We start from the raw sequence: 26,453 nt of genomic DNA, 5'->3' as shown, positions 1-26,453 counted from the left end.
TAAGCACCTATGTACTGTGACCCATGCCGCCTTCTTGATGAATCTAATCTAAATTTCCAAATGGCCATGACCAGACCTCTGTGGGCTCTACCAAACTCAGAAATCTTATATTCTCCACATTATGTGTCAGACAGGAACCATTCAAGGTTAAAAGTCTATAATGCTATGGAATGACCTATCAGGAGGCCATTTACTGGTTCTGCTTTTGGTTTGAAGAGAAATTTCTAGAATCTGCAGAAGATTTGGAAAAGTTAAGAAATTGTAAGATCAAGTCTCAAAGTGTCTCTGATGAAGGTGTCTAGTAGAAGGCAAACTTGAAGGTTTTAACCCCAAGCACATAGACTATGTGTGTGAATGGTGGTAGCTGGGGAGGTGGAGAGGGGAAAAAGTGGTTAAAATAGAAAGAATGGGGCTCCTTGAGCAGGTCTGTTCATTCTCTCCGGGCCAAAAGGGCCAGATCTCTTAGAGAATTTGCTAGAGGAACCATCTCCAGCGCCCTGAGAAAGGCCTCTCCTTGCTTTCATGCTTTTGACACCGAGAATGAGCTGTGGTCGGCTCAGGATCCCACACAGCCCTCCCCATCCAAGGACATGCAAGGACATGCATTAGAGGAAAGGAGTTGAGATAGGTCTATCTTGAACTCATTTCTCTTATGAATTTGACAAGGTGGTATTCTCACAACATTGTAGGCTTAGATAACGAGACGGTGTTGAATTGGTTGGAAGTCCAGGTCAGGGGGTGAGGCGGGACGTGAGTCAGAGTAGCAACAGCAGGGTCACACAGAACCCACCCTGCACACACTGTCCAATGGGGATATTGAAGAGTACACAAAGGCCTACATAGAAACTCCTCTCAGCACTGTCTTTAATGTCTTAACACCATAAGACTTAACTTTGAGAAATTCCCATGTTAAATGGCATCTGGCTGGTGGGCCTGCAGGAGCCCCCCCCCCAACTTCTTCCTAAAATATCCATAAAGATATATCAACACAGAAAATACAAGAGACCTTTTATGTATCTGGATGAGGAATAAAAACATAAAATAACAGGCTATAAGGTAAGAGAAAGCCTGAAAAGAAAAAGAAGTACTAGAGGAAGCTAAAAACAAATTTCTATTTCCTCTGGGAGGTTATACCAGGCAATAATTTCTTTTCTATGTTATAAATTTAGTCATTTCAGCAAACATTTTTTCATGCTAAAAGATTCATAGACATCCCACTCTCTTTTTTCCCTCTTCTTTCTAAAGATGGGTATTTGATGTTCCAGCAAGTGCCAATGGTTGAGATTGACGGGATGAAGCTGGCGCAGACCAGAGCCATTCTCAACTACACTGCCAGCAAATATGACCTCTATGGGAAGGACACAAAGGAGAGAGCCCTGTACGGTATATTTTCTGTTTTTCCATCAACAGAGAGCACAGAGTGATTTAGGTGCTTCCTTGAGTGGGTGGGACCATGGCAGGGGCATCATGACGCCTTGGGAGTGTACGCTGAGGTGCAGTATTGCAGAGTCCCATGGAGATGAGGGAACAGTGAACATGGGGTGGGTTTACACAAATGTGATTCTAGAAGAGGATGCAGTCCATGGATATAGCACCCTGATGGAGGTTTCCAAACACGAATGGACCATGAACTGAGGAGGATGGGAATCATGATTCCAGGTGCTCAGGCCTTCAGAGGCTGGACTCCAGCCAGCAACTTTGGACAAGGCATAGAATTTTTGAGAGTCTGTAGATGAAGGCTTGGGGAGGGAAGGCCGCAAAGGGGCTGAATCTCAGGTTCCAGTAATTCTAAGAATGATGACCAGGAACCTGTGTTACCAACTAATTACATGAAGTGGTCAACTTGATTATGGTTAGCAGAGGCTGGTGCCCAAGATACTAGGCTTACCTAAAGTGAAGTATTTGATGATAGACCTAAGCAGCCAGACTGATTCTGCACCAGCAAAGCTGGGAGGAGTCTCCTCCCTGTTGGCCATGCCTTGAAAGGTTCAATATAGAGTTCCCAATGACCTAGCAATTCCACTACCTGGTCTACCTCCAGGAGAAAGGGAAACACATCCTCACTAATCCATGCACAGAAATGTTCATAGGAGAATTATTCATACCCAAATGTCCACCCATGGATGAATGGAGGAACAAGACGTGCTATAACAGACAGTGGAATATTCTTGGGCTATGAAAAGGGATGAAGTACTGATGAGACAACATGGGCGAGCCTTGAAATCATGTTTTGTAAAAGAAGCCAGACACCAAAGGCTCCAAGTGACATGATTTCTTTTGTATGAACTATCCAGACCAGTCAAATCCTGAAAGTAAATCACTTGTTCCAAGGGGCTGGATGGAGAGAGCTAAGGGGAGTGGCTGACAAAGAATGCTACTGCTTTCCCAGGTGATTAGAAAATAATTCGGATACTTACCTGGCAGGGGAGATACCATGATCAAGAAAATAATTGGGAGAGGTGCTTTTCTTTATTACTAGCTTGCTTAAAAGTATATATCTTTATAGATAGCTTTTAGAGATACGCCTTATTTCCTATTTATTATTTTAATTTTTTTAGAACTTCTAATATTGGACACAAAAATGAGCCTGATATGTGTAGTATGATGAGAAAGGGAGACAGGAATGTCTGAGATGGCTGTTCCAGGGACTCTGCCTTGGGATTACTTAAATGGCAGGTCTTCAGCCACATGAATCATGCTAAGTTCATGCATAGAACAGACCACAGTGAAGAGAGCAAACCCTATTTGTAGCATCAGTAGTTACCTGCAGTGATTCCACTCATTTGTGTCATGAGTGTGACTCTAGACAGGTCACCGATGCAGATGTTCTCTGTACCTGTATTTAGTAATGTGTAGGACAAACATTTTGGATGTATATCTCTACCCCAGTAGCATGTTCTGAGAAATAAAGGTAATATATATGTAAAAACCATAGCATGACTGGCACATAAAAAGCACCCACTGGAGCTGAATGACTTTGCCACCATCTGATGCTCTACTGTCTCGGGTGTTTAAACCATAAAATCTAAGGCAAAAGGCATTTTGGCAGTTTGGTTCTTTTTGTCTTTCAGGATGCATGTAGAAGGATATATGTAGAAGGTAGGGCAGGTTTGAGTGAAAAGGTTCTTCATTATGCATTACATCCACCCGAGGAAAAAGATGCAAAGCTTGCCTTGATCCAAGAGAGAACAAGAAGTCGTTATTTTTCTGTCTTTGAAACGGTACCTGGGAGCATCTGTATACCTGAACACACGGAGCTTCTTGGAGGGTGGGACATCCGTGGAAGGCCTGGAAGCTCCATGCCCCTTCCCCAAATCTCGTCCTAGGCATGTCTTTATCTTTTCTGTGGCTACATGATTTGAGCCACAAAAGAGAATTTTTCACCCAGCTATGTGGATTACCACCTAACAAGAATAAAGAAAGCCTAAAGTCGCAGTCACTACTCTGCCCCAAGTGGAAACTGTAATCTTCTGTGTGGATCACTGCCAGGTTCAAAGAACAAGAACAAAAATCAAGGTAGAAGAACTTCATTTAGTTTTAGGGATGACCCAGAGCAAACTGTGTACTCATGGACAGAGGTCCAGTGAGAACCTCAAACTCAGTGCACTGTGACACTGTCTTGAAAAACAGGCTTCTGGGCCTATGCCTAGGGGCTGCTGCTTTTAGGACAAACAACACTTCTCCATATGACACAAAGCAGTACCACAAAAAAACGAAAAGAAACAAACAGGCAAAAGAGGCCTGGTTCTCTTAAGGATGCTAAGCAGGTGGGAATCAATACAAAACCAAGGTCCAAACTGAGAATAAAAGTGAAAGAGCTCAATGCAAAAAGGCAAGAGTTCAGTGCAGGTGCTGACTTGCCACAAGGCACAAGCAGCCTTTGTGGGACTGCCCCTGGTTGACGGCTGGGGTCCACGGCAACGGGCAACAGAGACCAGGTCTTGCTGGAACCTCCAGAAAAATTGTAAAAGTGAATGAAGACAATCCAAATGAGAATAAGCAAAAGGTGTTTATTTTGAGCCTGCTACAGTAAGGAAGTCTGCCACCATCACTTGCAATTGCCAGAGATTCAGAGGCAGGCTGGAAAGTCTGAGAGATTTATGGTGGAGAAACTCTGACTGCAGGTTGTGGGCATGAAGATGCTGTAAGCTGGCTGACTAGAAGCGCAGATTTCTACGTGACTGGTCAGAGATCCATATGTTGCTTTCTGTGGTTGGTCATAAATTGAAAGTGGAGGAAAAAATTCGGGAAGCTGGCAGCTATTGACCAAATGCTGGTGTGTTTGACTGACTGTTGTAAAGGTCATGATAGAAGCTGTTCAGTCTTTAAGCACTAAGAGTTTAGAGGGTTTCTTAGCAGTTTGGCTGCTTTTACAAAAATCCCATAGACTGGGTAGCTTGAAGAACAGATGCTTATATCTCACAGCTCTGTAGGCTGGGAAGTACAAGATCAGTGTGCCAGCAGATTCAGTATCTGGGGAGCACCTGTTCCTTGGTTCACAGACAGCCAATCTCCAGCTGTGTCCTCACATGGCAAACAAGCTGAGGGAGCTCTCTAAGGTCCCTTTTATAAGGGGACAAATGTCATTCAAGAGAGCTCCCATGATTTAATCATCTCCTGAAGGCCTCCCCTACTAATTGCATCACATTGGGGGTCAGAATCTCAACATCTGAATTTTTGGGAAAGATAAGCATTCAGTCCATGACATAAGGCAACAGAAAAATGGTGCCTGTGCATTTGTGGGGCATTGACCCTCACTTCAAAAAGCCTTCCTTGATGTTAATGGAGCATCTGACTCTCAAGACATGGTGTAAACATAGACTATGAGGAAGAATTTCATTGGTTCTAACAAAGAGTCCCATGATACATGAATCTGAACTATGTATTTTCTTTCTTTCTTTCCTTTCTTTCTTTTTTAGACAGTCTTCTGTCACCAGGTTGGAGTGCAGTGGCGCAATCTCGGCTCACTGCAACCTCCGACCCCCTGGTTAAAGTAATTCTCCTGCTTCAGCCTCCCGAGTAGCTGGGACTACAGGTGTGCAACACCACACCCAGCTAATTTTTGTATTTTAGTAGAGACGGGGTTTCACTATGTTGGCCAGGATGGTTTTGATCTCTTGACCTCGTGATCTGCCCGCTTCAGCCTCCCAAAGTGCTGCAATTACAGGCATGAACCACTGAGCCAGGCCGAACTATGTATGTTACAATATAACATTTGATGCTATCCCTGGGCTCCGGCTCCTGCAGTCAGACACTGTGTCCCTCTCTGCACAGCTTTCCCAACACCCTGTCCCAACCCTGCATTTCTCAGTGAGGAAGAGTGGCCCCATGTCTCTTTTTTGCCATGATACGTGAACTTGAATTACGTATGTTACAATATAGCATTTAATGAGGGATAAACACATGATGTTGCATTTTCTTTATGTACCAAATAATTATTTATACATATATATGTATACACCATCTGAAAGGGTATTTGCCAAAATACTACCTTAAATCAGTGGTCTTGTATGTTTTCTCACTTTATTATTTATGATGTGAATGTGCTGAAATATTTTAATAACTATCACATAGCACTAAAAAATTTTATTATGAAACATTTCATATAGTCACAATAGTTGAAATAAATGTTTCATGAACGTATGTACACCAACCAGCTAGAGAGAAAACTAACATCTCGGCATCTGTGCTTTACCACGTGTCAGTCACTCCACTCCTGTCTCCCTGAGTCGAACACATTATTATTATTATTATTATTATTTTGCATTTCAAAGTAAGTTTCAGACATCAGTACAGTTCACCCTGCACACAGTGGCACGCAGATTATAACCCAGTGAAGTCAGTAAGTGCCAATGTTGCAAGAAAGAGGATGAATTCAAGTTCACCCACGTTTACTTCAGATCCCAGAGCGGGAAATAAGGACAGCAGATAAGGAGAAATGAGGACTCTGAAATAGTCTACTCCTGGGACAAGAGTGTTGTCGCGGAGGTGGAGTCGCTGCCCAAGAGAGACTGGAGAGAGATAACAGAGTGTAGAATCATGCCTTGAATGACAGGATGCACACTGTAGGGCCTGGGGAAGACAGAACATGTTGTAGCAGGTTCTAATCCCCTGATCCACGTGGAAGGATGCAAGCTGGGTGGGTGGTGTGGACGCTGTAGTGATGTGGAATGAGAAGAGAAAATGGGAGCCTGGGCTCCAACCGAGGAATTAGCAGAGCTACACTTCTTACTTTCTCAATGAGTCAGGGAATGCGGAGTAAGATCCGGATCCCTGCACCCATGCAGTGAAGCAGCAGAAGTGGGAAAGTCAGGCTGGAGAAACTCAGGGAGAAGCAGAAGCCCCAGCCTGACTGCACATGTGTTCCTGATCTGATTCCTCAAATTCTCCAGGTGTGAAAGAGCCATGGCCAAGATTACCTTGTTGGCAACAAGCTGAGCGGGGTTGACATTCACCTGGTGAAACTTCTCAACCACGAATAAGAGCTTGACTCCAGCCCTGTCTCCAGCTTCCCTCTGCTGAAGGTGATTCATTTCACAGCCCTCAGAGAGGCAGCCCCACATCTCCCATCTTGGGATCTCATATCTGGGCCCCAGGACTGGCCAGGCCTTCTCCAGGCCTGCAGTGCTCCCAGGTCTCCAAAATGAGCTTCCAGGCCCTAATTCCTCAGAATCAGAAGATTCTTGTTGTGTCAATGAAGTGTGTGGTGCCACCTCATGAAGAGTATTTTGCCTTTTATCATGGAAAGCCCCCACGGCCCAGCGTCTCTCCCCATCCCTCTATTCCCCTGTGGTTTCTGTTCCTGAGTTCTCTGTGACACCCTTTATCCTAGATGTGCCCTTGTCTTCCTGCACCGAGTCTGTCTGAGCAGGGCCCTTTCCATCTGGTTTCCTCCCCATGCTCTGGCTCCTGCTGTCAGATGCTGTGTTCCTCTCTGCACAGCTCTCCCAAAACACTGCCCCAACCCTGTATCCCTCAGTGGTAAAGAGTGGCCTCATGACTCTTTTTTGCCATGATATATGAATTTGAATTATGTATGTTACAATGCAGCATTTGATGAGGGATAAAGAAAGGTTTGCCTTTAACGTTTTCTATTTTCATTTCTAATTCAATTTTCCCATATTTTCACTTCTGCTTAGAGACCGATCTGTGCTGATATCTCACAGGCACATGGTTTTTTCTTGTCTTATACAAAAGCCACGAATCTACAGGATTAATGTGTAAGGAAGAGAGTAGAGAGGCTGAACTGAATAAAGTCTAAAATACGCCTTTGGGAAAACGCTAATGAGCTTCATGTTCTTCCTCTTATATTCTTTCTCTTATCTTTTTTCTCTTCTTTCTGTTACATTCCTCTTGTCTCTTATTTCTTGCTCAGAGTCTGTTGCTGCCTTCATACTGGTGCTGATGGAAGGGCCTCGCTTGGTCTTTGTAGAAGGGACTCAGATTCCCTGGGTGGTATTAGTGGTGGTGTCAATCCTTGGCTTCACTCTGAGGCTGTGCTTTGTACATTGCAGGCCCTGAAAACCAGAATCAGCAACCTGCCCATGGTGAAGAAGTTTCTGCAGCCTGGCAGCCAGAGGAAGCCTCCCACAAATGTGAAACTTTTAGAAGAAGCAGGGGAGATTTTCAAGATTTGATGAAGCAGCCATGGAGGCCAGGAACATTCAAGACCAAGATTCTAACATTTTGCAGCAATGAAGTGCTTTACCTAAATGTTAATTGTAGCTTTTGTGATGTTAAGCCCATTTTTTAAATTGGTGGAAATACAGTTATACTAGTCCTCAATTCGCTCTGATTTTTAGGTTGTCAAAGTAGAGAAAGGCACACTTTTATTAATTTTTTCTTCCAAGCAAGCCCCTGAAAAGTTGCTAACAGAAAGAACTCAGGAATTAGATGTGTCCCTCTCACCCTCATTTTCCAACATTTAGTTGGCTAATGGACTCTGAATAGAAAAATGTAAAACAACTTCTCAGGCAGGAGCAGAGCCAGCTTACAGGCTTGAGTGGAAAAGCTCTGGACCTGTGATCAGAAGTTCAGGCTGATCCATCACTCACCAAGCGTGCGGCGTGGGACACGTGCTGCAGCTCTCTGAACCTCAGTGTGCCCATCTTTAATCTGGATGTTAGGAGCCATTTTCCAGGGCTGTTGCAGAAGGTAGACACACTCCCTAGATACTGACCATGAATGAGCAGCATGTGTGTTTGACCTGTGGCAAATCCTTGAGCTCCCTGGTTCTCATTTTCGGTTGACCCAACAAAGCTCAACAGTAACGTTTGCCCCCAGTCTTAGCCTGACCTTTGGAAACCTCATATTGAGAAGGTGATATGTTATGTATCAGCAGGAGTGTTGTGATAAAATGTTATATCAGATAAAAATTTATTTCCTTTTGAAATATGATCCTCAATCAGTGGCTAAAGGAGCTTAGTTTCGGGATTGGAATTACGACACTGTGGACTCTAGTCCATAGCAGTTAATCAAGCACACCCCGCACTTTGTGAACTCACTCTCCCTTTCATTCTGCAGAATTATGCTTTCCCAAGATGGAAAAGTACAATGTCAAAATTCCTAATTACAAAACAGGTGAGTTGATTCAGTATGATTGCAAAGAATTCTTTACTCTGAGATGCAGAGAGATTCAACAATGTGTCCAAAGTCAAGAAGCCGACACGTGAAAACAGTGATATTAAACCCACAGAGCCACATCACAGACCAGAGATTTTCATTGCAAATAATGTTAGTGTGGGGACTTTAATTCCTTCCTCAAATTGAGAATTCTGTTCTTTCATGTCCCATATACTCCAGGAGGGGAAATTATAATTGCAAGAGTTATAATTGTGCAACAGCTATGATCTATTTCACCCTTCGCAGGGCTCCTAAAAACTGGGCTTTTTACATCAGTAAATTATAGTAGAGGCCCCTTGGTGGCAGAATCTTTGGTGGCCATTGGCCCATGGCATACTCCATGCTGGGGACACAAAGGTTGTGACCTGATCTCACCCAGAAACACGTACTTTTTTAAGATATGACAACACCATAACTAGAAGAACTGCCTGATCGCTTAACTCCAGTGACATCCCCTCTCAAATCATGACCTAATCATGGACATGGGAGACATCAAGGTTTGTAAGATGAACTAGAAGAATGTGCAACTATGTGCTGTGATCCATGCAAATTTCATGATTTCTTTTGTATGAACCATCCAGACCATTTGAATCTAGAAAGGAAATCAGTTGTTGACAGTGGCTGGAGAAAGGGGGCAATGGGGAATGGCTGCCAAAGCATGTGCTACTGCTTTCCCAGGTGATAAAAATGTTCTGGAGTTAGTGATCATATTTGCAGAATTCTGTATATGTCCTAAAAATTACTGAATAATATTCTATAAAGGGGTGGCAATTATGATATGTGAATACATGTCAATAAATCTGTTATTTTAAAAGTATTCACCAGGCACAGTGGCTCACACCTGTAATCCCAGCACTTTGGGAAGCTGAGGCAGGTGGATCACCTGAGGTCAGGAGTTCAAGACCAGCCTGCTAACATGGCAAAACCTCATTACTACTAAAAAATACAAAAATTAGCCAGGCGTGGTGGCGGGTGAGGCAGGAGAATCGCCTGAATCTGGGAGGCGGAGGTTGCAGTGAGCCAAGATCACACCGCTGCACTCCAGCCTGGACAATAGAACAAGACTCCATCTCAAAGAAAAATAAAAAATAAAAAGCAAAAATAAAGGCTTTGTAGGAAACACAGTTTGAAATGAGAAGGAAGATGTCTTATGGTATGCACTGGCTTTAACCACATGAATAATTTTACCATGTTCACCAATTTTACCATGTAAACAATTTTCCCATGTTACCATGGGGGTATTAGGTAAGGTCCTGAAGTATACTTATAACTAGAATTGCCCAATGTCATGTGGAGAAGGTTATGAAACACTGTTTTATGGGAAATAATTGGGAAAACTTCTTTATTTTTGAAGCTTATGAAACAGTGTTTTACGAGAAATAATTGGGAGAACTTTTTTTATTGAAAATTACTAGCTTGCTTGAAAGAATATATTTTTCAGGGATATCTTTTAAAAATATGCCTTATTTCCTAGTTTTTCATTTATTTATTTTTATTTTTTACTTTTTATTAGAACGTATAATATTGGGCATAAAAATGAGCCTAGGATGTGTGGTAGGATGAGAGAGGAAAGCAGACACGTTTGAGATGGTGGTGCTGGGAGGCTGCCTTGGGATTGTGTAAATGGCAGGTCTGTAGCCATATGAATCATACTAAGCTTATGTACAGAACAAACAACAGAGAGAGCAAACCCTGTTGGTAGCATAAGTGGTTACTTGCAGTGATTCCACTAATTTCTCTTACGACTGTGTCGCTGGACAGGTCACCAGTGTTTCTTGTACCTGTATTTGGTCATATGTATAACAAACCTTTTAGATATGCATCCACCACAGTAGAGTGTTCTGAGAAATAAATGTTAATGTATGTGTAAAAATCACAGCCTAACAACTGGCATATAAAAGGCACCCAATGGAGCTGAATTACATTGCTATCACCTGATGCTCATTGTCTCGGGTGTTTGAACCATGAAATCTAAGGCAGAAGGCACTTAGCAGTTTGGTTATTTTTGTCTTACAGGATCGATATGTATGTAGAAGGTAGGGCAGGTTTGAGTGAAAAGGTTCATTACTCATTGCATCCACCTGAGGATGAAGAGACAACGCTTGCCCTGATCAAAGACAGAACAACAAGCTGTTATTTTCCTGCCTTTGAAACGGTACCTGGGAGCTTCTGGATAGCTGAACATGCAGAGCTTCTTGGAGGGTGTCGTGTCCAGGGAAGGCGTGGAAGCTCCATGCCATGTCCCCATATCTCGCCCTAGGCATTTTTTCCACTTTTTAGTGGCTGCGTGATTTGAGCCTCAAAACTACAATAGAGAATTATTCAGTCAGCTATATGGATGACCACCTAACAGGGATAAAGTAAACCTAAAGTCACAGTTTAAAGCTCTGTGTAAACACCTGCCCCTACTCTGCCCCAAGTGGAAGCTGTGATCTGGATCACTGTTCGGATCACTGCCGAGTTCGCAGAACAACAAGAACCAAAAATTAAGAGAGCACTTCATCGGTTTTAGGCGTGACCCACAGCAAAGTTTGTATGAATGCAAAGAGGCCCAGTGAGAACCTCAAACAATGTGCTGTGAGGCTGTCTTGAAAAACAGGTTTTGGGCCTATGTTCTTGTGCTGCCTCTTTTATGACAGACAACACCTTTAGATCACATGACAAAAAAACGGTAACACAAAAGACTACAAAAGAAATGGAAAACAAAGTCCTGATTCTACAAAGGACACCAAGCAGATGAGAACCGATACCAAAACCAAGAACCAAACTGACCATAAAAAGTCAAAGAGCTCAATGCAAAGAGGAAAGAGTTCAGCGCAGGTGCTGACTTGCCACAAGGCACAAGCAGCCTTTGTGGGACTGCCCCTGGTTGACGGCTGGGGTCCATGGCAATGCGCAACATAGACCAGGTCTTGTTGGAACCTGCAGAAAAACTGTGGAAGTGAAGACAACCCAAATGAGAATAAGCAAAATGTGTTTACACAGAGCTTGCTATAGAAAGGAAGTCAGCCACCATCACTGGCCTTTGCCAGAGATTCAGAGGCAGGCAGGGAAGTCTGGGAGATTTATGGTAGAAGTAGTTACATTCTGATTGTAGGTTGCTGGCCTAGGGATGCTGTAAGCTGGCTGACTAGAAGCACAGATTTCTACGTGACTGGTCAGCGATCCATATGTTGCTTTCTGTGGTTGGTCATAAATTGAAAGTGGAGGAAAAAATTCGGGAAGCTGGCAGCTATTGACCAAATGCTGGTGTGTTTGACTGACTGTTGTAAAGGTCATGATAGAAGCTGTTCAGTCTTTAAGCACTAAGAGTTTAGAGGGTTTCTTAGCAGTTTGGCTGCTTTTACAAAAATCCCATAGACTGGGTAGCTTGAAGAATAGATGCTTATATCTCACAGCTCTGTAGGCTGGGAAGTACAAGATCAGTGTGCCAGCAGATTCAGTATCTGGGGAGCACCTGTTCCTTGGTTCACAGACAGCCAATCTCCAGCTGTGTCCTCACATGGCAAACAAGCCGAGGGAGCTCTCTAAGGTCCCTTTTATAAGGGGACAAATGTCATTCAAGAGAGCTCCCATGATTTAATCATCTCCTGAAGGCCTCACCTACTAATTGCATCACATTGGGGGTCAGAATCTCAACATATGAATTTTTGGGAATGATAAGCATTCAGTCCATGACATAAGGCAACAGAAAAATGGTGCCTGTGCATTTGTGGGGCATTGACCCTCACTTCAAAAAGCCTTCCTTGATGGTAATGCAGCATCTGACTCTCAAGGTGTGATATAAAAATATACTGTGAATCAGAATTCTGCCTCTACCAAAGAGCCCAAGATATGTGGATCTGAACAATGTATATTGTAATATAACATTGAAGTTGTGTTTTGTGTACCAAGTAATTATCCATACTTCCGTATGTATACATAGTATGAAAGTATATTTGCCAAAATATTATCTTAAATCAATGGAGCCATATGTTTTCTGTTTTTATTATTTATGATGTTAATATACTGAGATATTTTAATAACTAGCACGTCACTCAAAAATTTTATTATGAAAAAATTATGCATCCAGTGTAGTTCAAATAAATGTTTTATGAACATATATACACCAAGGATCTAAAGAGCAAAATTAATATTTTCTCTTTGCTTTATCACATGTCAGTCACGCCACCCCTGTCTGCCACAACCAAACACATTATTATTATTATTATTATTTTTTTTTTGCATTTCAAAGTAAGTTGCAGACATCTTTGCAGTTCACCCCGGGACACAGTGGCATGCAGGTTATAACATAGTGAAAGCAGTGAGAACCAACATTGCAAGAAAGAGGATGAATTCAAGTTCACCCAGGTTTATTTTAGATCCCAGAGCAGGAAACGAGGAGAGCAGACGAGGAGAAATGAGGATTCTGAAATAGTCCACTCCTGGGGGAAGACTGCTGTCAGGAAGGTGTAGCTGCTGCCCAAGCGAGACTGGAGAGAGATGTAGAGTGTAGAACCACTGAACGCCAGGGCTGCACACGGTAGGGCCTGGGGCAGACAGAACATGCGGCAGCAGGGGAGAAGCCCCTGGCCCATGCGGAAGACGCAAGCTGGGTGGATGGTGTGGATGCCACAGTGATGTGGAATGAGAAGAGAAAATAGGAGCCTGGGCTCCAACCAAGGGGTGAGCAGAGCCACACTTCTCACTCTCTCACTGAATCAGGGAACAGGCAGAAAGGTCTGGATCTTCGCACCTGCCCAGTGAGGCAGCAGAGGTGGGAGAGGGAGAGACTGGCTGGACAAACTCAGGGAGAAGCAGGGGCCCCAGCCTGACTGCACATGTGTTCCTGATCTGATTCCTTGAATTCTCCAGGTGTTAAAGAGCCATGGACAAGACTACCTCATTGGCAATAAGCTGAGCCGGGCTGACATTCACCTGGTAGAACTTCTATACCATGTGGAAAAGCTTGATCCCAGCCTCATCTCCAACTTCCCTGGGCTGAAGATGAACTATTTCCCAGTCCTCAAGAGGCAGCCCCTTATCTCCCATCTTGGGATCTAGTATCTGGGCCCTTGGACTTGTCCCATTCTGGCTCTAGCCTTCTCCAGGTCTTCAGTGTCCCCCAGGTGTCCAAAATGAGCTTCCAGTTCCTGATTCTGAGTCATGGAAATGCCTTCTTGTCATGCCAAGGAAATTCAATGTGCATGCTACCCCAAGAAGAATATTTTGCCTTTTATAATGCCAGGGGCCCAGGGCCCAGCATGTCTCCTCATCCATCTATTTCACTGTGCTTTCTGTTCCTGAGGTCGCTGTGATGTCCTTTATTCCAATATGCCCATCTCTTCCCACACCAAGTGTGTCTGAGCGGGGCTCTTTCCATCCAGTTCCTTCCTAGGTCTCTGGCTCCTGCTGTCAGATAATTATGTTCCTCTCTGCACAGCTCTCTCAACACACCACCCCAACCCTGTATCTCTCTATGGGGAAAAGTGGCCCCGTTCTTTGTCTTTAATACTTCTGATTTTCATTTCTAATGCAGTTTTCCCATATCTTCACTTCTGCTTAGAGACTGATCTGTGCTGATATCCACAGCCTCATTGTTCTTTCTTGTCTTGTACAAGAGCCATGAACCTGCAGATTAATGTGTAAGAAAGAGGGTAGGAAGACTGAACTGAATAAAGTCTTAAAGACACTGTTTGGGAAAATGCTAGCGAGCTACATGTTCTTGCTCTTCTCTTCATTTGTCACTTGGTGTCTGTTTCTGCCTCCATGCTGGTGCTGACAGAGGGGACTCAGTTGGTCTTTGTGTAGGAGGGGCTCAGATTCCCTGGGTACTGTTAACGGTGGTGTCAGCCCTTGGCTTCACCCTGAAACTGTGCTTTGTGCACTGCAGGCCCTGAAAACCAGAATCAGCAAACTGCCCTCAGTGAAGAAGTTTCTGCAGCCTGGCAGCCCGAGGAAGTCTCCCATAGATGAAAAGGTTTAGAAAAGCAAGGAAGATTTTCAAGGTTTGATAAAGCAGGCACGGATACCAAGAACATGCAAGACCAATATTTTCAAGTTTTGTAACACTAAATTGTTCTATCTAAATGTTGATTGTGGCTATTGTGAAGTGAATAAACCTTTTTAAAATTATATGCTAATTACATAGTAAAATATGTATGACCAGATTTAGTTAAAAATGATTTATTTTCGCTAGGAACTGATATGAAATCAGATTTCCAATCTTCCAAAATTTTTAATTTTCTTGGAATTAAAAATTTAGTAAAAAAGCAAAATGTAGATTACGTAGTTTGTTTGACTTTTTCAAGAATTGTCCTGTAACACTTGTCATACAAGTGTAGAAATTAAAAAAAAAAAAAGTTGTAGAAATTTACTTCTGACTTTCTGCACAAGAAAAGAGTTACCATTCTGGGAAATGGCTTAAAGACATTTTTTTCTTTTCCTGGACAGTCAGTTTATTTCTGATAAAAGCATTCTTTCTGACACATTTTCACTGTGTCAGAAACACTGAGGAGCAAGCAGACCCACCCTCTGCTCTCAGGCCACCCTGCTGTCCCTCACAGTGTGTGTGCTCCTGGCTCATCCTCACTCTGCTCCTTAAGGCTCTGTGGGGCCCCGGGCATGAGCCTTCCCTCAGTTCCCTCAGTGCCACTCAGGCCTGGGCTGCCAAGACGCAGATGGTATCTGTGAATCACATACAAGTAACTAAATGCAAAATCATTTTTCCCTGGTGTGTCAATGTGCCACAGTGCTTGGATTATGAGTGATTTCCAGGAATCCTTCCCTGCGTCTTCTAGCTTCTGGGGGTCTGTTGGCATTTCTGGGTTTTCCTGGATCGTGGCCATATCACTCTGATTTCTGCTTCTGTCTTCCAGCACCTCATTCTCTGTGTGTTGTGTCTTTTCTCTGCTGTGAGGACAATTGTCATTGGATTCAGAGCCTATCCAGATATTCCAAGACAATCTCAAGTTCTCTTACTTCATAACATCTACTCTGCAAAGAGCCTTTTTCCAAATAAGACCACACTCACAGGATCTAGGGATTTCCATATGGGCCCATCTTTCTTGGGGGCCGACATAACCCCCTACGTGGTATAGATGAAGAAAGATGATTTGCAACTGATGAATCCGGGTGATGGGTACTTTCAGATTTCTTATATTACAGGCAATTTGAGTGACGCAGAGAGGAAAGCTTATGCAAATAGGGTTTCCGAATTTGGCAGATAAAATACAGGACACCCATCTAAATATGAATTTCAGATAAACAAGAAATAATATTTCAGTATAATCATGTTTTATACCATGTTTAGAACATAGTTATCACTAAAAAATTATTGCTTGCCTGAAATTCACATTTATGTGGATATCGTGTAGTTTATTTGGCAACCCAGTAAGAAGATTGCCATCAGCTTGCCCTTCAAAGACATCCCCTCCCAGCTATGCTCACTAGAGGTTTTTCAGTTGCCCTAATCCTTGCATCCAACTCATGATAAAAAACATTTAAAAAGCCAGTTTCTGCTGACTTGCAAAGACAGCAAAATCCAGGTGAAATGTATTGTTTATACTTTAATTGCAGCCTTGAAAAGGAACATATTAACCAGTTATGCTCTGATAAGCGGATCACTTGCCTCATGTCTTAGAATCCAGTAGGTGGCCCTTTGGCCCTGTAATGTGTGTAGGACTGGCTTTTCCTTAATTTGACCCTTCTCCTTTCAGTGGGAGGGAACTACTGAAAGGAACAATGAGCTTATAAATACATTAGGACCTGGAATTCAGTTCTCGAGCCAAGCCACAAGGGCGGACAGCGTTTAACAAAGTAAGTACTGGTCTTACAAATCTCCCTGCGTTGCCTCACACCCTCCTCTCTAGCCTCCTAGAAAAATATGCTAATATGTGTTCTTAGCACAAGAAAAATTCTGTTTTTATTCATATCATGCCATCTTGGTGTGTTTTGGTGATAGCTCAAGAATTGTTTATTTCTTTTCTGTTGGATACATCTTTAGAGAAATGTAAAAATGAAGAATTTGGAAAACCAGGGCCTCAGAATTTAATGGTATGGGAAACAATGACATGAGAAGAAAAAAGAAATGGTAGTATTTTAAACAATCTGAGAATAATCAGTGCCTGAAGAAGTGGCAATGTATGTGAAAATTTATTTCTCTGTAGAAGTAGTCAACACACAATTGTTATAAATTGTGATACTGTAATATTATATTGCCTGTGAAAATTCAGAACTAAGGTTTATTATAATTAGAATAAATTAGTTTGAATGTCAGGAGAACTAGATTCTAATTAAGACTTTGCCACTAATTAGCTCGACAACCAGTCATGGCTGGAGTTCTACCAACTCACGGCAAATTAGAGAATAGCTAAGAAAGAGTCTCTGACTGTTGATGCCCTTTGAACTGTGTAATTCTTTGAATGGAGAGATGTCCTGCCCACCCTAGGAAGTTTCTAGGCATCTCTGGCCTCTACCTATCTGATTTGTAGCCCCCCCTCTCCCTACATGACTTCATGGGGCTCAGCAAGGCTGTGTTACCGATGTGCCACACTGCTTGGAAAGTCACTGAAAATTTCTTGTTAATCCAGGTGGACTGATTAGTGAATATCATTAAGCTCTGTACAAGAGCTAAAAAGCAAAGAGAGAGAGAAAGAGACAGAGAGCCATCATATGACAGGTTTAATACAAGTCTGGATTCATATAAAATCTTATTTCTACTAGAGTTCTATGGACAAAATATAAAGAACTAGAGAGATGGATACAAGATAGATAATAGATGATGAAGAGGCAGACAGATTATAGACAGATACACAGAGTGATAGATAAAATAATACATACTTGGATGAGTAGAAAAAGATTATAAATAGATACACATACAGAGATTGTTCATAGGTAAAATAATTGATGGATAGATAGATCAAAGAAAGAGGTTTCATGTGCTCCTCACTGTCCAGAGACTCACCCATCTGCCAAGCTCTGGGACAAGAGCCAACACCCATTGCTGAGCTCCTACTATGAATTTTTTGTACATTAGCTCATTTAACTTTCTCAACAACCCTCAAAAGTAGAAATAACTATCTTTATTCTAAGAAGAGAAAATTGACGCTCAGAGATTAAACAACCTACTGCGTTTATGTACCTCATAATGGAAAGAGTCATGGTTTATCTCATTCTCCCTTCTCTTTGATAAGAAACAGAGTAATTGGGATCACCTCAGAGATATAACTCCTTTAATTTCCTCCTGGAATTATCATAGCTTATATTCTTTTCAAAACAAGCCCATTTTTTTTAAATGGATGGAAATACAGTTATACTAGTCCTCAGCTCACTCTGGTGTTTACGTTGTCAAAGTAGAGAAAGGCACACTTTTATTAATTTTTTCTTCCAAGCAAGCTCCTATAAAGTTGCTAACAGAAAGAACTCAGGAATTAGATGTTCCTCTCTCGCCCTCGCCTTTCAATATTTAGTCGGCTAATGGACTCTAGACAGGAAAATGTAAAACAGCTTCTCAGACAGGAGCAGACCAGCTTACAGGCTTGAGTGGAAAAGCTCTGGACCTGCAATCAGAAGGAGTTCAGGCTGATCCATCACTCACCAAGTGTGCGGTGTGGGACACGTGCTGCAGCTCTCTGAACCTCAGTGTGCCCATCTTTAATCTGGATATTAGAAGACATTTTCCAGGGTTGTTGCAGAAGGTAGACACACTCCCTAGATACTGACCATGAATGAGAAGCATGTTTGTACGACCAATGGCAAATCCTTGAGCTCTCCAGTTCTCATTTTCTGTTTACCCAACAAAGCTCAATGGTAACCTTTGCCCAAGTCTTAGCATGACCTGTGGGAACCCTCATATTGAGAAGGTAAAATGGGAGTTATTAGCAGGAGTGTTGTGATAAAATGTTACGCAAGATAAACATTTATTTCCTTTTGAAACCTGATCCTCAGTCAATAACTAAGGGAGCTTAGTGTGGGGATTAGAATTACGACACTGTGAGCTCTAGTCCAAAACAGTTAAACAAGCACACCCCACTCCCTGTGTGAGCTAAACTCTCTCTTTTATTCTGCTGAATCATGCTACCTCCATTTCCCAAGTTAGGAAAGTACAATGTCAAAATAGCAAATTGCAAAACAAGTGAGCTGATTCAGTACAATTTCAAAGAATTCTTTACTTTCCAAAGGTCAAACTACTGACTTCCATATTTTAAAATGTAGACTTTTAAAAGATTTTGATGTCTAAATTTAAGTCATACATGCTTTTTAAGAAATTAGTTGAGGCCAGGTGCAGTGGCTCACGCCTGTAATCCCAGCGTTTTGGGAGGCTGAGGAAAGTGGATCACCTGAGGTCAAGTGTTCCAGACGAGCCTGGCCAACATGCTGAAACCCTGTCTCTACAAAAAATACAAAATTAGCCGGGTGTGGTGGCATGTGCCTGTAATCCCAGCTACTTGGGAGGCTGAGGCAGAGTTACTTGAACCTGGGAGGCTGAGGTTGCAGTGAGCTGAGGTCACACCATTGCACTCCAGCCTGGGCAAAAAGAGCAAAACTCCATCTAAAAAAAAAAAAAAAAAGAAATATATTGGTTGTTAAAGGCAAGTTCATTTTTTTTTCCAAACTCAACAACCATAAAATGTTGCAAAAAATAATCTTAATGTTTAATAATAGAGCTGCACATCTGGAGAGAAAATGCAACTGTTCCTAAGTCCTGGCACTGGAACTCCTGCTTTCAATGAATCCTCTGTGTTTCCATTCACGTTCTTGATACAATTAGTTGCCTCCGTCCCTGCAGCCCCTGGTTTCCATTCTCTGACACTGCTGTGTTCCACCTCCCAAGCAGCCTGGGATAGAACAAAGGGCTATCCAACTTCACTGATGAGCCTCAAAACACTGATCTCTAAGCATTTAGTGACTGAGTGAGCGTGCACACATGCAAACCACCATACACACAACATACAAATACCTGAAACTAAAAACTCATGAAACATTACTTCTCCTTCAACATGTCATGCTCACTATTTGCTATTCTTTTGTATTTTATTTTTTAAAGTAGTGGGATTTCACAATCTGCTGTAAGATTACCATGCATATTTGAGAAACACTAGCAAAGAAAATAAGACTCAGTATTTGGTTTTTAAGAGCAGTCTGAATCCCAGATCCACTACTTACTCTGAGCAACTTACTTTAAAAACCTCGGGATCTCCAACTGTAAAATGAGAATCACAACCGCATTCCTCTTAGGTGATTTTTGTAGGATAAAATGTAGAGAAGTTTAGAAGAATGACCAGTGTGTGACTGACATTGAACAAATGCTAGTACCTTCCATATCTTGCAAAGTTAATGCAGCAACACCTCTTTTTCCAGGTTATAAAACAAAATGCACCCCACAGAGTTAGAATACAGAATGCCAAAAGAAGCAAGGGACTCGCATTCTAGTCTGTTGAAAGAATTTGGATCATCAGCTACAATGAAACAAGTCTGAGGCCTAATTCCTGCTTTTGATTCAATGCAGTCTCACTGCCAAAGAGCTGAAGAGTGCCTTAGCTCTCTCCTGGTCCTCCCTGTCAGTGACATCCTCTGGTTTCATGGCCAGTTCATGGGTTCCCAGGGCCTTCACCTGGGTGGCTTCTGGGTGTGCTTTCATCTTATTCCTGGGTATAGATATTCATGTCCATCACCAACTGGAATGTGACTGTGAACACTACATTTCTCTGATGTTCTATTTCATTAACTAAAAAATGGAGATAACCACCATTTCATGGGACTACGAGAAGGGTTAAAGATATGAAATATTGAAAGGGACTAGCATTGAGGAAGGATCATTAGGAAGCTTTCAATAAATATTAGTTATTGAATTCTTTCTCTTCCCATTAACTTCTATACATGTATTATTGCCACATACTCTCACCTCTTAGCATGGTGAGAATGGTCACATTTAATCAATGGGCATATGAGACTGGGGTTTGCTGGAATCTGAGGGTGGCCACTGATGGGTAACAAATTGGGCCAAGAAAACATTCCAGGAACTCCTCCACCCCAGTCATGAAGAAGGCAGATGCTTCGTCAGCATTGTTGGTGGTTCTCAACCATACATCCTAAAGCACATTTTTGATCCTATGGTTTCCATTATTCATTTATTCATTCATTCATTGATTCGTGCAGGCTTAGAGAAACCTCCAGGAGACTGCTATCATGGCGGAGAAGCCCAAGCTCCACTACTTCAATGCACGGGGCAGAATGGAGACCATTCGGTGGCTCCTGGCCGCAGCTGGAGTAGAGGTAGGTTCTGAATTAGGTCATCTGAAGTTGGATTTAAAAGCACATTATCACATACTTCTCCCACAGAAACTATGAGATGATTACTTACTGAAGCATTGTGGCTTAAATACAAATGGACTGTCATTAAGAAAAAGATGAACAGATTTGACCTAATAATTGTTAAAACTTCTTCTCATCTAAGAGCCTAATATTAAAATACATTTAAGAAACTAATCACAAAGTGTGGAACTTAAGTGGATTAGAATTTAAACAAACTGTAAAAAGTAATTTATGGCATTTATACAACATTTAGAAACATGAATGTTGATTGAATATTTGATGACATGAAAGAATTATTGTTAATATTGCATGTGTGATAATGTACTATGGCCACCTTCAGAATAGTTAATATGTTTTAGGAAAACCCATGGAAGTAATTAAGGATTAATCATATGGATTTGGGATTTCCTTGAAATTATTACAAGAGGAGAAGTAAACCTACATTGCTTTTGGTTAATAATTATTGATTCTAGGTGAGACGTATAAGTAGAATCATTATGTTTTTTGGTTTACTTTTATTCCTGTTCATAATTTCCACAATAAAACAATAAAAATGCATAATATTAAAAATGGTTGTAATTAGAGGTAAAAATGCAAACTACAAATGAGAGGCAGAAGAGAGTGGATTGTAAGGAACCACCTCTTAAAGACTGACTACATTCGCAGCAATTATTTGGTTGAGCACTTATTAATTCCAGGTTCTGTACTAGGTCATGGAGATAGACAGTGAACAAGACAGACACAGCACCTGCCCTGGGGCAGCCTACAAGTCTATGAGGATGCAGACAAGTAAACACGTGGTTAAAATGAGGGGTGGAGGCTTCTACAGCACACCCAAGCAATCCCCAGCGTTACCAGGCCATCCTCGCAGTGTCTGAGCAGGAAATGCTGGGAGGTGTCTTTTGGACTTCACTGAGTGCTGCCCTCTAGAGGTGTCATTGAGAAAAACACGTTCCAGTGCAGACCAGAGCCCCTTAGTCACTGTCTGAGGGTTTTCCTGAGTCATGGAGAGACTCAGAAGATATTGTCCCTCGGGTGGCGGCAGAAAAGAAGGGTTTCAGGTGAGGCGGCGCCCTGTGAAGGGAACTTCTAGTGCTCCCCTTCAGCCTCCCAGCGCCGTGTGGACCTGAGCCTTGGGATGGCACTTTCTCCATTGTTTCACGAGGGCTTGAGACTTTAGCCTCACCTTTCACAAACCTATGAAGAAACAAGCACACAAGAAATCCACACACTGCCATTCCAGGTTGTTTTCTTTGTGCAAATGAATACCCTGTCTCACTGTCACCCAGACGTCAGCTCTGCGGCTCAGGGATGCGTTCAGAGCCTGGGCAGGAAGGGTTCAGCAGGAGGGAGGGAGGGGCTGGGCTGGGAGCAACCCAGGACCCTGCTCTCCATCCAGCCTGACTGAAGGCAGGGGCAGGGCTGACTGCACACCTTGCTGAGGCTTCTGGGGTCTCAGTGCCCTAAGGCTGATGATCACAACCCAGTCCTCAGCCTCACAAGCACATCCCACTTGCCAGCCCCACCTCACCTCAGCCACCCCCCTGCCAGGACCACCCACCGTTCCTTAGGTTTGTGCTGAACTGGATGCTGTATTAATTTCTGGCACACACCTCCCATGGTCCCTAGATCCTGGTCCAGTGTGAGCATAGATCCACAACAAACTCTGTTCCATGGAGCAAGCTAGAAACTTCCAAATTCCTGACCTTTCATCATAAAGAACTCCATTAAAGTATAATCACCCACTGCAAACACCACTACTATTTATTACTTTATATATATGGGTCAGGCCCTGTATCATGCATTTTGAAACATTGGAATATTCCATTTAAGAAAATATTCTATTCCCATTTTGCAGATAGGCAATCTAAGGCTTAAAGATTTTTAAGTGATAATTCCTAGATCACACAGATATTTTGAGGCAGAGTCAAGACTGGAACCAGATCATAACAACATTGAAATCCAGAAAGTCTTAATAACCTTTGATTAGACTTTTTGTTTGCTGGATTCTGCCTATTTAAGTCAACTACATCATTATGTAATAACTGATTTTCATATTTATATTAAATACATGCATCCACTGATATCTTCTGATCAGATTGAGACATTCTCGTTGCTGGCTGCCATTTCCACGAAAGTGACTTGTCCCAGAACAAGGTGTAATTTACTCCAAGGTTTAAGTTACTGGATGTAGATCAAGAACGAAGTATAGTTTCATCACTATTAGAGTGATTTAAATTTTTTAAGGGATTATATGATGAAATAGCCAACTCTATCTTAAAATTCTAAAGATAACTTGTATTTAATGAGCAGTCACTATATACCTGCTACTTTTCTAAGTGTTTCGTGTGACCTTGTAATTTAATATTGATATCAACCTATACCATAGGTACCGTAAGTATACCCATTTCCTAGATTAGCATACTCAGACCCAGAGAAATTCGGTAACATGTCCAAAGTCAAGAAGCCAGTACAAGAAAATGGTGATATTGAACCCAGAATACCACATCAGAAACCAGAGGTTTTAATTAAAAATAATGTAGTGTGGGACTCTAATTCCTTTATTAAATTGAGAATTTTACCCTATTGTGTCCCATGCACTTCAGAGGAGGAAATTAGAGTTACAAGTGTTAAAGCTGTCCAACAGCTGCAACCTAGTTCACCCTCAGCAGGGTTCCTGAAAAGTGGGGTGATATAAATTACAGCAGAGGCTCCTTGGTGGCAGAATCTTTGTTGGCGATTAGCCCATGGCATACCCCATGCTGGGGACACACAAGGTTGTGGTCTGATCTCATCTGGAGACACAGGCTTTCCTGAGATATGACAACACCATGACTAGGAGAACTGCTCAGTGCATTTTCTCCAGTGACATCTCCTCTCAAAACATGACGTAATCATAGACCTTTGTGATATCAAGGTGGAGGTGAAGTGAACTAGAATATTGAGCAGCTGTGTTCTGTGACCCATGCATTCTTCTCGACAAAGCAGGTTTAAATTTCCAAATGGCCATGAACAGCCCCCTCTGTGTACCCTGCCAAACTGAGAAATCTTATATTCTCCAAATGATGCACCGGATAGGGGCCATTCAAGGTCACCGGTCTATAATACAATGAACTAACAAGAACCCATTTACGGTTTCTGCTTCTAGTTTGAAGAGAAATTAATAAAATCTCCAGAAGAATTGGACAAGTTAAGAAATGGTAAGATCAGCCTCTAAGTGCTTCTGATGAAGGTATCTAGTAGAAGGGAGGTTTGAGCAGCCAGCAATGCCTATGTGTGTGTTTGGTTGGGGGGGTGGTATTAGGGCATGGTGGAGAGGGAGAAAGTGGCTAATATGGAAGGGATATGGCTCCTTGATCAGGTCTGGCAACTCTCTTCAGGCTAAAAGGACCAGACCTCTAGAGTAATTGCTAGAGGAGCTATCTCCAGTGCCCTGAGAAAGCCCTTTCTTTGTTTTCATGCTTGGGACACAGTGAATGAGCTATAGTCATCAGCTTGGGATCCACACAGCCCTTCCCATCCAAGGACATGCAAGAACATGCATTAGATGAAAGGAGGAGAAATAGATGTGGCAATTGCCTTGAGTTTTTTTCTTTCATGGAGGGGCGTGACAAGGTAACATTGTAGCATTTTTGCAGACTTTGAATAGCAGAGAAAGTGACTCTTAGAAAAAAACCTCTGAGAACCTGCCTTAAATGTCACAAACACCATGAGACTTACTCTAGGAACTTCCTGTTTTAAATGGCATCTTGTTGCTAGTCCTACTGTAACTTGTCCCAACGTCTCCCTAAAATATCCAAGAAGATAAATCAACACAAAAAATACAAGAGTCCTACTATGTGTCTGGAGGGAAAATAAAAACATAAGTAAAATAAATGGATAAAAAGTAAAAGGAAGCTTCTAAAGAAAAATAACTACAGGAAGCTTTTTAAAATTGTTGTTTGGCCGGGTGCGGTGGCTCATGCTTGTAATCCCAGCACTTTGGGAGGCTGAGGCAGGTGGATCATTTGAGGTCAGGAGTTCGAGACTAGTTTGGCCAACATGGTGAGACACCATATCTACCCAAAATATAAAAGTTAGCCAGGCATGATGGCACACACCTGTAATCCCAGCTAGTTGGGAGGCTGAGGTAGGAGAATTGCTTGAACACGGGAGGCAGAGGTTACAGAGCCAACATCACGCCACTCCACTCTAGCCTGGGCAACAGAGTGAGACTTGGTCTCAAAAAAATAAAAATTAAATAAAAACGTTGTTTCAAGTGAAATCTTATCAGGCAATAACTTCTTCTTCATTTTACAAATTTAGTCATTTCCACAATCATTTTTTCATTCTGAAAGATAGAGTTCCATAGATATTTAACTCTCCCTTTTTTCATTCTTTTCCAAAGATGGGTATTTGATGTTCCAGCAAGTGCCAATGGTTGAGATTGATGGGATGAAGCTGGTGCAGACCAGAGCCATTCTCAACTACATTGCCAGCAAATACGACCTCTATGGGAAAGACACAAAGGAGAGAGCCCTGTACGGTATATTTTCTGTTTTTCCATCAACAGAGAGCACAGAGTGATTTAGGTGCTTCCTTGAGTGGGTGGGACCATGGCAGGGGCATCATGACCAGCAGCAGGCTGGGTCTTGGGTGTGTACGCTGAGGTGCAGTATTGCAGAGTCCCATGGAGATGAGGGAACAATGAACATGGGGTGGGTTCAGGCGAGGGTGATTCTAGAAGAGGATGCAGTCCATGGATCCAGCACCTGATGGCAATTTCCAAACACAGATGAACCATGAACTAAGGAGGATGCAAATCATGATTCCAGGTGCCCAGGCCTGCAGAGACTGGATTCCAGCCAATAGCTTATGACAAGAATAGAATATTTGAGTCTGTAGATGAAGGACTGGGGAGGGAAGACTACAAAGAAGCTGAATCTCAAGTCCTAGTAATTCCAAGAATGATGTCCAGGAACCCAAATTACCAACCAATTATATGGACTGGAACAGCTGAGCAGGGCTAGTAGAGGCTGGTGCCCAGGATGCTGAGGTTATCTTGACACGTGATAGAAGGACAAAGCAGCCAGATTTGTTCAATACCAGCAAAGTCAAGGAGTCTCCTTGCTGTTGTGATGAGACTGCATGATTCCAAATAAATCCTGAATGGAACTGTTGGTAACTCCTCAAAAACTTTAATATGATATTACCAACAACCCAGCAGTTCCTCTAATAGGCATATCCCCAAACAATCAAAAATACGTCCACACTAAATCTTTTAGATAAATGAACAATGCAAATAACAACATTCACAGTCTTCAAAAAGTGGAAATAACCCAAATATCCATCAATCAGTAAATGGAGGAGAAAAATGTGCCTTAGCCATGCAATGAAATGATATTTGGTCATGAAAAAGAATGAAGTACTGATGCATGCTACAAGATGCTACATAAAAGAAACAAGCCGGGCGCGGTGGCTCAAGCCTGTAATCCCAGCACTTTGGGAGGCTGAGGCGGGTGGATCACGAGGTCAAGAGATCGAGACCATCCTGGTCA

General features: G+C 42.3%; 1 protein-coding gene and 1 pseudogene across 2 annotated transcripts in view; both read left to right on the top strand.

The window, feature by feature from the left end:
- The first annotated feature begins 170 nt into the window (after positions 1-170).
- Positions 171-9,310, top strand: LOC108314129 (annotated as a pseudogene).
- Positions 212-26,453, top strand: part of LOC108314127 (glutathione S-transferase A3) — a 30,063-nt gene continuing 3,821 nt past the window's right edge. The window contains exons 1-4 of one of the 2 annotated variants that reach the window (XM_017542859.2): positions 16,231-16,419; positions 20,761-20,877; positions 24,065-24,116; positions 25,304-25,436. In XM_017542859.2, coding sequence (XP_017398348.1) covers positions 20,791-20,877; positions 24,065-24,116; positions 25,304-25,436 — 272 coding nt within the window. In that variant the 5' untranslated portion in view covers positions 16,231-16,419; positions 20,761-20,790. Of the gene's footprint in view, positions 262-16,230; positions 16,420-20,760; positions 20,878-24,064; positions 24,117-25,303; positions 25,437-26,453 lie in introns of those variants that run through there. The other variant, XM_037743600.1, reaches the window with a different exon arrangement.

This window comes from Cebus imitator, unplaced genomic scaffold (genome assembly GCF_001604975.1).
Source record: "Cebus imitator isolate Cc_AM_T3 unplaced genomic scaffold, Cebus_imitator-1.0 Scaffold148, whole genome shotgun sequence".
Taxonomy (NCBI): domain Eukaryota; kingdom Metazoa; phylum Chordata; class Mammalia; order Primates; family Cebidae; genus Cebus; species Cebus imitator.
This window is presented reverse-complemented; position numbering and strand designations above follow the sequence as displayed.